Genomic DNA, 16,441 nt, shown 5'->3' with positions numbered 1-16,441 from the left:
GGAGGGAGATGAGTGTGGGTCCCACCGTTGGTACCACCTCATAATAAAGTAGCGGAAACGATTTCTGACCGAACGATCTAGAGAGAAACAGCATCTGAGCCGTTCATCGGATTTATCTGAGATTCTCCGGAGCGTGTGGGACCGGAGGACAAAAGGTGGGTCACGAGAGCTCAGCCTGCCAACTGTTGCGTGTCAGCCTGCGAACTCTTCGTCTCCATCTCCGGCTCCCGCAACCGCTCATTCCGATCAGAAAATTTAACAAATTAATTAAAATCCTTTTGAACCCTTAAATTTTTGTTTCTAACTAGAGTATGCAGATGATTTTTTTAAAAAAAAAAGCTTAATTTGTCGAATTTTAAGCAATCCAGTTGGCTTTTCCTTAAGTACCCGACGCTGTAGAGGAAGCTGAATGCGAAGAGGTGCAACTGGACCCAAGGGGAAGAAAGTCCGGGCGAAGAGTCATGGGCCTCATGGCTCAGTCCAAGCAAAGGGAAAGGATTTCGTATATCTTTATGGCTGAGGTTGGTAAACAAATTTAGGACTAAGTTAAAAGCAAACGTCTATACAAATTTAGAATATAGCTAAGCACCACAGGTCCATGAAGTAATTATGTCAAGTTTGCAAATGTACACACTTTTGGCCTTAGCTCATCACAACCAACAACCTAATGGGTAAGCACACAGATGAATAATGGCTACATTGTTTTTGATATGCTAATCATCTGCTTCTACATATGAACCATGGGCCATAACCTACATTATTGATGATCTACTGCACAGGATAAGGCCACCGTCGCCAATTCTTTCCTTTTGCCTCCATCGCTCCAAGAGAAGATCGTGGCTCCTCCGCAAATGCATGTAGTCATCGATGTGAAATGACGATCTTTGAGTGTTATCGGGGCAGCTGCTTCGGCGAGACGCAGCCTCCTCGAACCTTGTCAGAAGTGTATCCTTGGAGCCAGCTGCGCTATCATGATCTCCAGGACTCCAACTCCCGCGGCTGCTCATAGTGCGACTGCTGGTGCTGCATGCGGTACTTGCTCCCTGAAATGGTCAGTTAATCAGGCACCACAATGCGATGGTATGTTGATAACAATTACTAACAAAGATGTTATATGTAGAAAACACATAACAGAGAGCATTTTTTTCTCAAAATATTGGCATTCTACTTACTGCAGTTAAAAATGTGTTGTTAAACAATTTCGCAGAATATCAATAACGACATACAAATAAGTACAACAAGCACAACTTAGCATAGAGAGAACAGAGATGGTTATCGTCACCTGTGTCTTTGGTTTGCATGGAGAGGTTTGAAGGTCGTTGCTTGTTTCCCATTGCAGCCAGGGAAGGACAACCCCGTCTGCCTCGACGGGTGAAGCAACTTTTGGAAGCGTTATTGGAGTTTCGATCTTGGTGTTTTGTACCACATCTCTTCTGCTTGAACTTGTATCACTTCTTTCTCCATCAAAAGATGAAAAATCAGTATCTTCAACATTTGACAGGAAATCTTCGAAGTATTGCTCAGCCTCTTCAGTAAGACGTCTTGACACCCTGGCTCTATCATTGCTTCTCTGGAATATATATACATAAAGTCTGAATTCGCAGATTCTCAATAACAAAGGAAGAAGTAGCAATACAGTGAAGAAAACTTACTCTTCTATATCGTGGTTGCCTTTCCGAATTCATATTCTTCTTAGGAGTAGGTAGCAATTCCTTGACTATTTTTGTGAGTTCATGCCCACGTTGTTCTTCCGCTGCCAATTGAGCTAACAATTCCTGTTTCCGCATCTCTGACTGAAAAATACATTGGATAAAGCAATAAAGCATATTAAATAGAAATATGATTCCTTAAAAGAGAACAAGAAAAAAACACTCATCTACTGAATATTACCTCTTCCAACTTGCTAGTGTAACTCCTGCGGAGCTCATTAATAACCTGAGTTGGTTGTGCATCAGCGCTTGTTGCTTTTTCTGAAGGTTCAGATTTTGTCACGACCTAGAGAAATGCAATCGAAGGCAAGATGCATGTAATCATACTGTCATTTACAATCTATGTCAAAACATGGCAAAGGATTTCAAAAGTCAACTATTTTAGAGTCAAAATAATGAACTAGAAAAAATAGCTTACAACTGTGCATTGTGCACAGGATATTAACATTTTAAGTGCTATAACTTTTTTCTAAAAGGTTTAGTTCCGAACATAGGCACCAAGAGAAAATTATCACAGACCAAGGAAACTAATCAAAGGAATATACGGTGAATGTCATTAGGAACTTTTGCTGCTCATAAGTTACCTTTTCAAGCTGAGTCCTGATTTCATCAACAGCTTGCCGGACTTCTTTACGCATCACGTCATACAGTGCATTTTCATCCTCATTATTACTCAGGCGGTCCTATCAAATGCCATAAGCATATAAAAGGGATATCTGATATATTCTAGTTCTAAAAATTTAAAAGAATATAGTGAGATCAACCTTTTCAAGGGTATAAACTGCCCGAATCCCCTTCTGATTTCTGCTATGAAAAGAGTCCCGAAATTCATCATCAGTTATTGAAGAATGGCTCTGCAAAAATCAAGGTTAAGATGAGCTCACAATGACACATGGAAGAGCCAGAACTTTTATGCACGAACCAATGGATGGCACTAAGGCACAAGATAGCGCAAAAATTTTAATGGTGTACAGCACTCAACTCTTTCTTGTGATTTTAATCAAATTACTTAAAATTAGAATTAGATGTGGCTTGACAACTCGTGCTCAGGCCAAGCAACTGACGGCACTAAAGCACAGGGTAAGGCAAAAGGTTTAATGATATACAGCAGTCAACTCTTTCTTGTGATTTAATGAAAATTACTTCAAATTGGATGAGGCTTGATGATTCATGCTAAAGTCACTGTGGTTCTCTGCTCTAGCAATGGAGTTATGGAGGCATAGGTTTAGGGTCTGGGCTCACCAAATTACGGTTTGGGGCATATAAGGCAGCAAGGGAGGTGATGGCCCAGGGATGCAAGTGAGTAATGCAGTCACTCCCAGTCCCAGATATCATTAAGCACCAAGCAACAGGTTGCACTGTGGCACAAACAGCTACATTATGCACTATGGTTTGCATCACATGGAACATGTCACAATTATATTGCTATTTTCACATGCAAGGGGAACCACCCAAATAACTATTCCATTTTCTGCATCCTTAGAAAGCAGAATTTCTTAAGTCATCACAATAGCAGCAGGCAAAAGAATAATATGTGATGTACTCACTGAGCTGCTGTCTCGTGAATGTAAGAAATCTTTTTGACTTGTAGACTTCCTCAACGATTGATTTACTTTAGCCGTCTTATGGAATGATGAGTTCTGCAGGCTATTATTGCTGGATTTGGTATTTATTCCCCTAGAACCATACCGGTGAGAAATGTCCATATCATTCTGCAGTCATAAACATAAAGCACAGATTTAAACAGAAGTAGAATTGCACATACTAGACAACTAGTAGCAATGAAGTGAAGGCATATAAGTTACACGATAGCAAACAAAAGGAAATACGAAATCTAGGATGCCAAACCTTAAAAACAAAGGTACTAGTGGGATTCACAGACCACTGCAAAGCAAAAATAAGGAAATAGTTCACCTAATTTTCTGATGAAGATTAAAGATAATGTGGTACCATAAATATTAAATGGTACATTGGCTAACATTATATATAAGTGAACAATTACAATCATCTATTTATGCATCCAAGCACTCCCATACTGTTGGGTAAAATCATGATGTGTTGAAGCTATAGATAGCATTACATTTATGATAGTTATTATTGAATAAACAAATAATCAAATATGATAGCTATTGAATGCAAGCTGATGAGGTAAAACTACCTATGGTCATCAAGATCAATGTTCCAGTTGAAAAGCAGAAAAGCAGGTCCATTTGTGCTTTTGAGGACAAGAATACTACCCCATCACAGACAATGCGATATAAGATCCTCTTGTCGATTACGGCAGTCTACTATGGTGTGTGTAGCAAGAAACAAGTGATCTAACACATTTTTATACAGTCAAGCAAATATCGCATAGATAACAAACATCATCCAGGACCAACAAACTGAACGGATACGTGTCATACAAAAACATATGAAAGCATTGTGTATATTTTTGTTGTATTACCTAGTTGCTTGATTTTATTATTCTTATAATCTCAACTCAACACATCCATAAATTGAACTAATTCACGTTTCATGAACAAGCATGAATAATACCATATAAACTTAGCAACCAGTAGAGGTACATGAATTACAGGCATGAAGCATGTATCAAATTTCCAAACAGATTTTAAACATAGCACAATGAACAATTAAACAAGTCTAATATCGTTAAATAGAATCGTAGCGAGATTTTGCATTCATTGCTAATACAAATTTATTTCTAAAATGCCCGATAGGACTAACTAAAAAATTTATGACAATATATGACAGCAAATCCAAAGCATATCACACGCAATCCGCTAATCCCAATGAAATTAACTCGGCATAATGCAATCAACTCCTATACAAAACCGAACACCACTATTATTATTATTACAACTAAAAATTGCGAGTTAGATTGTGAAATGCTGGTCACACTTACATCCGAATCACACCATCGGTGCCGATCCATCGAAGCGCGCCGGTCGACGGATGCATACCGCTGCCGCCCCGCGGCAGCAGCCCCGCCATTGGCGACAGCAGTGGCTCCGCCTCGCCTCTCGGCCGGCGGCCGCGACACCGACCTCCCGCGCTGCCGCGACGACTCCGTCTCCCTGGCGTACCGCGCGGTGGAGCTCCGCCGACCGCCGCCCTTCTCCGCTGGCGCCGGGAACCTGAGCCGCCCACGCGACTCCTCCCCGCGCACGACCACCACCGCCTCCTCGTCGTCGTCGTCGTCCTCGGACTCCGCCCTGGCCCGGAAGAACTCGTCGGCGAGGTCATCGAGGCTGATCTCCGGCGGCAACCCCGCTCCGCCCCGGCCGCCGCCCCTGACCTTGTTGACGAACCTCGAGGAGGGCGTGGCCGCGTCCTCCGGGGAGGGCGATGGCGGCGGGAACCTACTCAGGCTCCTCGACCGCCGGAGCAGCCCGCCGCTTCCCCCGGCGGCCGCGGCCCGCCCGCGCGTGGTGGCGGAGCCGGCGTCCTCCGCCGCCGCCGCGAAGGCGTCCCTCCTCCTCCCCGCCGACCGGTACGCCCCCACCGCCGCCGCCGCCATCGCCGCCGGCGACCGGAGCAGAGAGCAGCTAGGGTTGCACTAATCCCCTCACCTCTCCACCGGATAAGAGACGGAAATGGCGATGGCAACTAAAACCTTCTTCGAGTGGACCGAACAAAATTAATTAAAACCAAATTAATTAATTCGTTTTGAATTAGTATACTACCATTAGTAGTAGTAACAGTTAAATTCGTTCGACTTTAAACCCGGGCCCACCTGTAGGTGAGGCGGATGGAGGCGGGTAAGAGTCAGGCGGGTGTCGTGGGTTGAAACGGTGGGCGGATTGGGGAAATTTTGAATTTAAAAAAAAGTGCGCCAGGTTTTGAGGGGAATTTACGAGATTCGACGCCTGACACGTTGAGCTGACACGATTTTGAATTTGTAGTACAATTTGGCAACGGGTCCAAGGCTGTGTTTAGTTCAGCGCAAAGTTTAGATTTTGGTTGAAATTAAAGATAATGTGTCTAAAAAGTTGTGTGTGTATGACAGGTTGATGTGATGGAAAAGGACTGAAGTTTGGATCCAAACTTTAGATCTAAACACAGCCCAAGAGCATTTACTAGAATTACAGTGACGGAGTTTGAAATTGGAGCTGCTGCTAATAATGTGGAGGAGTATTATATCGAAATCATGAATGATCATTCTGAATTTTGTTTGCGTCTTTGACAGGTTCGGTTGGTACAGGACAATACGCGTGCAGGTACAGGAGGTGGCCAAACGCGGCCACGTGACAGGGGAACTACTGTGTCTCGTGTCTCGTCTCGTCTCGCCGCTCGCCCGTGACGCCACAGGCCAAAGGAGGAGAGCCGTCACGATCGCGAGGCGTACGTGCGCGTGGCGGTCTCCGTCGCCGACTCGCCGGCGTTGGGCCTCCTCGTCGGTGTCATCGTGTACTCCGCCGCGGCGCCGACAAGGTGGGCAGGCAGAACGGTCGTATTGCTTCGGTGGGAAACGGATGGGCTGCAAAAAACTAGCGGGAAAGTTTGAAATTTGAAGGGTAGAAAAAGGAGCTCCACCCAATGATGTGGGGGGATGGGGTTGCGGTGCGAAGAATTCAGATGAGTTTGCGCATGGCCGCGGTATTTTTCTGGTTCGGGCTCTAGGCAATAGTTGTAGAAAATGCATAGCCACTTGATCTCCTAAGTGGGTGGGTTCACTAGGATCCCGCACTTGGGAATCCAAACGTGTTTGACAGCTATAATGAAGAAGCCGGCGACGTCGACCACAGGAGACGAGAGAGAGAGAAGCCATCGGCGGCGGTTGCAGGTGGCGAGAGGGGAAGAAGTCGGGTGGCAGCTGTGGCAACAACACTTGGGCAACGACGACATGCCCTCGCACATTTGAGGAGGTGATGAGCGCATGGTGGCCCTCCTCGACGGTGGATCTGCGTGCACGCAAGGCGGGCTCTTGCGCGTGACATCGGATCCACTCCTCGCCGTCCTCGTCCTCTTCAATAACCATGCACCACCGAGCCTCCCTTCATCCCTCGCTTCTCCCTCACTGTCATACCCCCCCCCTCCGCCGCCTCATTGTGCGCCTTCCTCCGCCGTTGGTGCCGCCGCCGACCACCTTGAGTGGTCGACCACAGGAACTGGATACGAAGGAGGAAGACGACAGGTAGTCAAGGAGTCGAATCTCCCCGCACGGTCACGTCTCAATCTTGACCTTCACCGTGCCATTAGATAGACCTCCGTAGGAGCTGGCCATTGGTGCTAGCGTGGGATCGACCTTCGTGGGAGCTAACCGCTAGACATGGCGCTAGCCGTGATGAAAGAGCTAGAGCCGAAGCTAGCAAGGGGAGGGCACGCGGACGTGAGGAGGGCGAACGACTTCGACCATCGGCAGAGAGGAGAGGGAAGCGAAGAAAGAGATGAAGGTGGGACCCACAGTGGGCCCACCATTTTGGCCAGTTGAGGTGCTCATTTGGCCAGCTATATAGGTTGGCAGTCCAAGTAGCAAGGCTGTTAGAGGGAGTTTTTTTGCTATGCATTGGCTAAAATTTTGTTGGGAGAGTCATTTGCCAATGTTGTTGGGGATGAGGGGCTTATTCGAAATATGGGATAGGAAAAGCATAGGAACATGAAAAAAAAACAATAATATGATAGGATTGTAGGTGTGAAATAGAGGATTAGAAAATATAGAAAAACGGGTAAAGCTATCATTCGGATAGTGCAAAGGAAAACATAGAAACTTTGATTCATTACTAGACTAGAAGTAGTAACGTGATAAACGTATTATGTAATTTACAATACCCGTGGTTCCGCCAGGACGTGAGCTGGCTGCCGACGCCAACCTCGTCTTCTCTTTCCTAGAGAAGAGCGAGAGAGAGAAGGAAGGGAGAGAAGAGGGGAAACATAGAGTGATGACGTGGCCACCTTGACATGTGAGGTCCACGTGGGCCCCACGCTAAAGGACCTAGTTTGTACTAGTTTTGTAAGTTGGGAGATGCGTTATATCCGATTTTACGGTTCAAAGACGATTCTGTAACTCAATGACAAGTTGAGAGACCTTCGGTGTGCCTTTTCCATTTGTTTTTCTGCTATTTCAACCAATGCGTTCCATCAAACAATTTAGTTGGACCAAGGCCCAAGAGGCCTTCCAACTTACGTGGAGTAAATTCCCTTAACTTTAGGTGGAGTCTGTCTGAGGTCCCTAATCCACAATACCAAAAATCTCTACCCATTAACTATCACAAATCGTGAAAAAAAAAATTCCGAGCAGTATCAACTTAATTTTCCTCTGGTTTCACTGACGGGGCATACGGTGGGCCCCACATGTGAGGAGAAAAAAATGGGTCTGCATCTCTTCTTTTCTCTTTTCTTCCTTCTCTTTTCTGAAAAAAAATAGAAATAAAATTTTTCGCACGACACATAAAAATTTCCCAAACCTTCCCTTTCAAATGGGCCCTAATCACCCCCATTACTTCCCAAACACGTCTTTGCTGTGATCAGACGTCTCATCCAACCCCATCATATTGGCATTAACAAACTGGACCTGGTTTTTCTTTTGATGAATGGCCATGTCACTCAGGAGCAGGAGCAGCAGTTGGTGGCCCGATCAAGCCGACGGATGAGGACAACCACGGCTATGGTGAGTTGTGATTCAAATTCATTTGCACTTAATAAAGGCCAGCTTCTGCTATCCGGGGGTGCGGGGGCGGAGCCCCAGCGGTATGGATCGTCATCCCTTTTAGGGTTCCACCATATATATACATCTTGTAAGCCGCCATGCGGCGATGTAACCTCACCTCAGATATAGTGAAGATATTTTGCTAGCTGGCGCCCGTGGTTTTCTTCTCTCCTGTTTTGGGAGGGTTTTCCACGTTAAATCTCGTGTCTTCTGTGATTGATATATTGTTTTTTATCGTTTGTTCGCCTATCGTTTCCTAACAGTCTACTGTCTACTGAACCCAACAGTCAGGCTCTCAAAAAAAAAACAGTCAAGCTCACACACACTCAGGGTGTGTGTTTATAGATCCAGATGTAAAGTTTTAACATGTCATATTGGGTATTATATAGGGTGTCACATAAGATGTTTGGGCACTAATAGAAAAACTAATTATATAATCCGTCAGTAAACAGCGAAACAAATTTAATATATTTAATTAGTTATAATATGTATAATTAGTTATTTTTAGCCTATATTTAATATTTTATACAGATATTCAAATATTCATTGTGATACCATGTAAAATTTTTATGTGGCAAGTAACCAGGGCCTCACACTCACAATGGACCGCCTCCTTTACTGCGGCTTTGTCCGGTGCGCGGCCAAAAAACCCTGACGAGTCGTCCACCGAAGAAGAAAAGTCCAAAGTCCAAAACAATAATCACGTCGCCACCGGAAATGACCAAACTGGCCCCCGTATTGTGGTCGATGACATGCGGGCCCCACGGAGAGCATCTCCGGTGAGATGGACAGGCTAGCAGCAGCAGCGGTGGTGGTACGAGGCGCTGCCTTTCGATGTGGGGCCCACGTGGCGGGTGAATATTCGGGGCTTTCAGGTTTCGCACACATCTTTTTCTTTTTCATTTTTTTGGCGGCCTGGTGGATATACCGAGCTGTCCTTCTCTTGATTCAGAATTTCGCTGGTATAGCCCTGGGTAGATGTGAGTTTTTTCAAACAGCTCCTTCTCAAAAGGTCAGCGCCTAACATTTGATTTTGAAGTTCATATCTCACTGCCTTGGTTTGAAGTTCATATCTCCAGTTTTTCTCAGCAAAGGTTATGTGGATCGTCATAATTTTAGCAGCACACTTTGTTAACTTCATAAATTATGTATCGAGACAAACACCAGGATTTATTTCATTATCAAGAAAAATAAAATATATATAAGTTAAGGCTTCGACTTCTTTTAATATAATTATGTTATCATAGTACAGTCGTGTCAAGCAATATTTTATAAATTAGCTAACAGCTGGATATCATAACTTTACGAGTCATATATGTCTTCAAAAATATGTGAACGATGTCATACGTGTTTCTTTTAAAATGCTTCGTCATGCCTAGTAAGAATGTTTATATTATGTTTATATGCTTTAAGCCTTTCAACATATCTTTAAAAAAGACCTTTCAACAAACGGGTAGAAGTATTTGTTGGGCAACTAAGACAATGATTACATTGATGATGAACTATAAGTCATGTTATATGCCAAAAATCATTATAAACAAAACCATACAATGTCCCGTCATATGAGATTTACAAGTCACACAAACATTTACGATCCCACGATATAATGCGAAGGCATACAAATGCACAAAACACCACGATTTCAAAACCCACACAACCGTCACATATGTGAAGTATTCGGTAACTTAGATTAAATGATGGCCTATGTTGGATGACGAACTATATGATGTTATCAACTAGAAATCATCATAAATAAAACCACATTATGTCCAACCATATGAGATTCACACGCCACAACAAATCCCACAATACAATACAAAAGCATATGGATACACAAAACACCACGGTTTTCAAAACCCTTGCAACCGTCACCCGTGTCTAAGACCCTGTTTGGTTCCATGGGCTAATGTTTAGCCCTCACCTTTTAGCCTCAAATTAGCCCTCAAGGATCCAAACAGGTGGGCTAATTTTGAGCTAATGTGAATTAGCCCCCCTCAAAACATTAGCCTTTCCAAGGGGTGCTAATGGGGCTAATTTTGTGTGGGGACCATCAAAAAACAGCTCTCTCTCTCTCCTTCTCTCTCCTCTCTTTCTACTCTCTCTATACCTTTAAGCCTTGAATTAGCCCATGGATCAAAACATACCACCCTAGACTAATGTTTAGCCTACCAATTCATGACTAAACATTAGCTTTCAAAATTAGCCCTGTGCTAATCTTCCAAACAGGGCCTAATTACTCCTACCCTGGTAAACCACGTCCCCAACTCCCAAGGACCCATCCGTGCACAGTCCACAAAATAAAAAACATTCCGAGGACTAAACTACAAAAACGCAAAGCAAACAAAATCGAAAAAATCCCCCCCATAAAACCGATTTTATTCCCCTTATTACACATCTCATCCGCCTCATTAACGTTCTCATTTCCACTCTCCTCCTCCTCCACCTCCCCCCTCGCCTCGATCCCCGCGGCCACCGCGCCTCTCCTCCCGCTGCCGCCGGCGGGCGCCGCGGCCCTCGCCCCCGCCGGAATCCGCCGGCTCGCGGCGAGCATTCCGAGCTCCGGGTCGCCCGAAACCTCGCCGGATCCGGCGGTGCTCGACGCGGCTCCCGCGAGAGCAGCTGCCTGTTTCGCCGCCGGGACGCCGCGGGCGCGGATCTGAGGGTGTTTGGTGGGAATTTGGTGGGGGGGTTGAGTTGATTTGGCCTTGGGTTGGGGTTGGGTTGGGTTAGGCTGGTTGGCGGGGGAAGCTGAGGGGGATAGGAGGAGGTTGGGGCTTTGTGGCTGCGCCTGGTACATGAGCGCCGCGAGCATCCTACGCGGCTGCGTCTTCGTCGGGGAGCTTCCGGCGGCGCGATGATCGAGCAGTTCGTAAATTTTGTCATCCGTCCGCCGCGGTAATTGCACTGTAAATATTTTTTTCCCACTGAAATGATGCCTCGTGCTGTAGACTATCATGTTTCGCTGTATTAGCTCGGTTCTGTGATTTAGACGGTCATGCTTCCTAAGCCGTGGTTGAGTATTAATCTTACCACTTCAAGCATTGAAAAGCTCAGTACTTGAAATATCCAAAAGTAGGAGTTTGAGGCTGTTATTTATTAATCCCTGCTGTTGAAATTACTGTACTAGCTTGTCGAACAATTAGCGGAGTGTTGTAGTCGCAAGTGCCGCAAAGGGGGCTTATGCATTTAGTTAGCACATCAACATTCATTCCACAGTACTCTTTTTCCTAAAGATAACTTTACTTGTTTTCTTTAAGATGCACTAATGTCTAATAATGGAGTTGGAACTCGGAACCCCACAAAATGTTGATAGTCAACTGATGCTTTTTATCTTTATGGTATGAGGCAGTTAATTGGCTATGCATTTGCAGTGCAGAGTACAATCCAGATCAGTATCTGTGGGAACCGGAGTTTACTCTTGCGGGAAGAAAGTACAAACGAATAGATTTGGAGGCAAGTAAGGGGAGCTTTTTAAGGCCTTCTTTCTCTTTCATTTGTTGAAGAAAAAATCACCCTTTTACTATATATTAGCCTTATTCTGTTACTTGTATATGGCAGCTTACGAACGGAAGAGACCAGACCTTAAAATGCAGCCACTATGTTCCTGCTGTCATCCCAGACAATACTGCCCTTCCTTGTGTGATCTACTGCCATGGAAATAGGTATTTATCATAGTTGGATTATGCTTATAGGTTCTCAATTTCTTATATTAATATGATCAATCTTTTGGTGGGACCAACATTCTGATCATAGTTTACACTCTAATTCTTGGAGACCGGTCATTTATCTGTTAGTTACAGTCTCTGAGTTATTGAGATGAATCATTAATTTTGTTTTCTTCTTGTGCTTATCGTATTCCTTACAAGCTCTTTCTCTTAACTCAATGCAGTGGATGCAGAGCGGATGCAAATGAAGCAGCTGTCATACTTCTCCCTTCAAATATCACCCTCTTTACACTTGACTTTGCAGGGTCAGGGCTATCAGGTGGAGAGTATGTCAGCCTTGGTTGGCATGAGGTACATAGTCATCATAATTTTTTGAAAACACACTCTTATTGTTTTGCAATTGCACTAATCTGATAAAAATACAATCACTCTCAGAAACAGGATCTCAAATGCGCGGTGTCCTTTTTGCGAAACAATAAGGAAGTTTCTTGCATAGGCCTTTGGGGGCGATCAATGGGTGCTGTTACAAGGTATTTGGTTAAAGCGTTTGTGTTTCCCAGTTTATGACCAATTATCCAATACTTTATTTCTCTTAATGATACATTATTTTTTAAGTCTTTGGATACACTAGAATCTTTATAATATATAATTCCTGTTGATTATTTGAATTGTTACTTAGAAGTACCCCTGTCCATAAAATATTTTAAATATTTAGGTTCTATTTATGTATTGAATTTTGGTAAGTTCTTCATAACTTCTGTCCAAACTTTTGACAGCCTACTGTATGGAGCAGAAGACCCCTCAATTGCCGGTCTGGTTTTGGACAGTGCTTTCTCTAACCTATATGACTTAATGATGGAGCTTGTAGATGTTTACAAAATCCGAGTTCCTAAGTTCACGGTATGCTTGTCATTTTTGCAGAATAGTCTTGTTCACTGTTACTATGAACTGAATAAAGGAACCATTCGCTTTCTGGAGTTTGTATGATATAGGCACATGCTTTGATGAACTTTAGCTTATGCGGTAATCCGCAATCGGTGGTTTATGGTGCTTGGTTATACCGCTTGTCACCTTGTTACTGTGCTTCAGCTGACTGCTGTGTGCTGTGTGCATGACAAAGAACATGTATCTATAATTAGAAAATAATGTGTTTACATCCAGAAATAGTAGTCTTTAGGGAGCTTTGTGCGGTTCAAATGTTTTACAACTCTGGTTGCGCAACTGTGCATGACACTAGCTAACTGGTAGGTAATGTATAAAAGGTAAGAAAAGTTTTCCAAACTTCAGTTCATGCTCTATAATATAATAAAATTCTAGTATTTTCTGGTTATATATCAAGTATAGGAATAATCTAAAGTTCTAGTTAGCGATGCTAGTTTCATGTTAATTGTCTGCTAAGTTAAGTGCCTAACTGCCCACTGACTGTTGCAATACTTGCATCATATAATGTTTGCTATTATTTATATTGTTCAGGTTAAGATGGCTGTGCAGTACATGCGCCGTGTAATTCAAAGAAGAGCTAAGTTTGATATAATGGATCTTGATGTTGTTCAGGTGTGCTTTCTAAATTACCATTTGTCAGTTTCAATGGAAATCAAAGCTAACATTGGTGTTTGCCTAATCACCTCTTCTGTCTCCTTATTTTACAACAGTTTGCCCCCAAGACATTTATTCCTGCATTATTTGGACATGCATCAAATGACATGTTTATTCAGCCCCATCACACGGACCGTATTCATCAGGCATATGCGGTAAGTCTAACTCTTGCTTGCTTTACAAAGGCTGAACAGTTAATGGATGCATGCTAAATACATTTATAACTCATTTTCTTGGTGTATTTGTCTACAGGGGGACAAAAACTTAATCAAATTTGATGGCGATCACAATTCCCCCAGGCCTCAATTTTATTATGATTCTGTTTCAATATTCTTCTATAATGTTCTACACCCACCTCAGTTTCCTTCAGTATGCTCAAATAAGTTAGATAAGTACTACAACCTTGGTGCTTTTAAGGTTGGAGCTGGAACAAATGAGGTGATTATCCTTTTTTTAATGCCTATATTATCAGAAATTTTGAGGAAATTACCAACCAATTTGCTTGTATTTTTCAGAGCTTACTGTATGAAATCATCAATGGTCTAAGGGCTGCTGGTCCTGATGCAGGCAGTTCATCGGCAGCTGCAGCTAACTTCACAAATGGTGTGAGTCAGTTCCCTTAGTAGGTTATTAAATTGATATCATGAATTATCATTGTGATCCCTAAGTCAATTCCTTTTTCATTTTGTTAGCTACAAAATCAGTGGTTGAATTGCTGACAGAGAGGGTCAATCAGTTGTCTATTAAAACAGATAATGACTTGGTAAGTTCATCAGTGGTTGGTTTGCCTCAAGTACTTGAGATCTTAGCTGAGTATCTCCATCTGAATGCAGGATTTTCTTTTGGATGAAAATCATAACCTCACTGAGATGGACACTCACACTGCTGAGTCTCATTTAGAGGTAAAATAAATGAGGATTTTGAAGCATAAAATAGTTTTTTTTTGCATTGTAATTTAACACTGTGTTCTGTAAACATCTTTACATCAACATATGGTATAGTTCCCTTAATGTGGATTACCATATGTTTGTTGTTCCTACAAAACACCAAAAGCATATTTTGTTGCTCTGCTACATTTGATTGTTCCCTGAGTACAGAATATTACATAGAACTGTTTTGCTATCTCACTGATACAAAGTATTACTTCCTTTTGTAGGATAAATCTCACAGGCAAAATGAGGAGTGCTGCTCATACACAAGTTCAAACCGAGAGAGCTGGGGAAGATGTTCTTCCTTGGGGGCAGCGAGTGATGGATCATCCCTAGGCGAGCGCCCTGAAATTCCTAGTCATAAGCATAAGGTATGTCTTCTTTCTTTTCTCATTTTTGATGTCCATCTATTGCATGACCATACTGTCCTTTTTTCATAGGGTAACTTACCTTAGATATTTTTGTTAACACATCTTTTAAATAGATCCTCAAGTGAATGCATATGTCATTTTGTTTGTTACCTACTGAACCTCTCAAACTAGTGACATTGCTTTGTCCCTGACAACAACGGAAATTTTCTATTAGATCTCAATCTCATCATTTGTTCTGGAACTGTAGAGCATGACGCTACGGGCCTTGGCAACACCACTGAGACGGATACGAAGGAAACCGCTCGCTATACCAAAGGAGAGGAAGAATCGATCTCTATGGAAGAGGCTCAAACAGGAGAGGCAAGAGATGGGGGAGAGCCTAACCCAGCGATTCAGGCTGTGCCTCCAAGGCCAGGCTCAACACAAGAGAACCAAGTCATCTTAACAACTGTGAATACACATCTTAACACGGAAATATCCGCTAGGAACACGGATGACACGAAGGACAGGAAATGCACCCCTGATTCTGACTCTTGGCGCCAACTGTACACACATTGGTTGAAAACATCACTTACTGCTCAACTAAGCCTATCAGGCAATCCTTGTAATTGCCATTTTGTACCTTATCATTTTCCACGTTTGATTATGTAAATCTGAAGGCATGTACTATAATTTTAGCGTGTGACCACCCCTGGTCTTTGGGGTAGTAGTTCTAGTAGCCTGGTGCATTGTTTCTAAGATCTGGGTAGGCTTTTGAGTTGAAACTGTATTGACAATTGACATGAGAACGTTTTTTCGCTGTGGTGTTGGAACAGTGGACCGCTCTCATTACTGTGCCCACAGTGTAAAAGTGTGAAATGAGCATGTCAGTTGCATGACCATTTGAAGTAGAGAAGTTTCATCTGAGTTCTGAGTCCCTTGAAAATGTTCAATTTGTCTGGAATTTAATCTGACCTTGTTCATGTGACTTGCACGGTTTAGGCTGTGTTCGTTTTGACGTTTTCCCAGCGCGCTACAGTAACACGGAAAACGGAACGGTTCATTAACACGTGATTAATTAAGTATTAGCTAATTTTTTTTTCAAAAATGGATTAATTTGATTTTTTTAAGCAACTTTTGTATAGAAACTTTTTACAAAAAAGTACACCGTGTAGTAGTTTGAAAAGTGTGCGCGGGGGCAAAACACTGTAGCGCGCTGGGAAAACGTCCAAACGAACACAGCCTTAATGCCTGCTGCATCTTAGGATCATACAGAGCTTGAGAGGCCATCTGGTGGCATGAACTTGAAGTGAGTCAATAATAATAATAATAATAATAATAATAATAATAATCAACAAAGGTGGAAAGAAAAATCCATGAGTAACCTTTCTTTTATAGAGTGTGTTTAGTTCACGCCAAAATTAGAAGTTTCGTTGAAAATGAAACGATGTGACAAAAAAATTGAAAGTTTATGTGTGTAGAAAAGTTTTAATGTGATGAAAAAGTTGAAAGTTTGAAGAAAAAGTTTGTAAATAAACTCGGC

At 42.9% G+C, this 16,441-nt stretch overlaps 2 protein-coding genes across 2 annotated transcripts; one reads left to right on the top strand and one right to left on the bottom strand.

Annotated features, from left to right (window-relative positions):
* Positions 1 to 578: 578 nt before the first annotated feature.
* LOC4341502 (uncharacterized) lies at positions 579 to 5,320 on the bottom strand. The gene is made up of 8 exons (XM_015785963.3): positions 4,615 to 5,320; positions 3,257 to 3,421; positions 2,474 to 2,563; positions 2,294 to 2,392; positions 1,891 to 1,995; positions 1,653 to 1,793; positions 1,283 to 1,570; positions 579 to 1,043 (listed from the first exon to the last, which is right to left on the bottom strand). The coding sequence occupies exons 1-8, from the start codon at positions 5,227 to 5,229 to the stop codon at positions 753 to 755; spliced, it is 1,794 nt and encodes a 597-aa protein (XP_015641449.1). The 5' UTR covers positions 5,230 to 5,320; the 3' UTR covers positions 579 to 752.
* Positions 5,321 to 10,729: 5,409 nt separating this feature from the next.
* On the top strand, positions 10,730 to 15,836 carry LOC4341501 (uncharacterized). The gene is made up of 14 exons (XM_015788866.3): positions 10,730 to 11,253; positions 11,730 to 11,811; positions 11,917 to 12,020; positions 12,248 to 12,374; positions 12,459 to 12,553; positions 12,800 to 12,923; positions 13,497 to 13,577; positions 13,676 to 13,774; positions 13,872 to 14,057; positions 14,135 to 14,222; positions 14,312 to 14,382; positions 14,453 to 14,521; positions 14,776 to 14,919; positions 15,167 to 15,836. The coding sequence occupies exons 1-14, from the start codon at positions 11,213 to 11,215 to the stop codon at positions 15,362 to 15,364; spliced, it is 1,509 nt and encodes a 502-aa protein (XP_015644352.1). The 5' UTR covers positions 10,730 to 11,212; the 3' UTR covers positions 15,365 to 15,836.
* Positions 15,837 to 16,441: the final 605 nt, after the last annotated feature.

The sequence above is a fragment of the Oryza sativa genome, chromosome 6 (assembly GCF_034140825.1).
Source record: "Oryza sativa Japonica Group chromosome 6, ASM3414082v1".
Classification (NCBI taxonomy): Eukaryota; Viridiplantae; Streptophyta; class Magnoliopsida; order Poales; family Poaceae; genus Oryza; species Oryza sativa.
The sequence above is the reverse complement of the archived record's forward strand: the minus strand, read 5'-3'. Positions and strand labels throughout refer to the sequence as shown.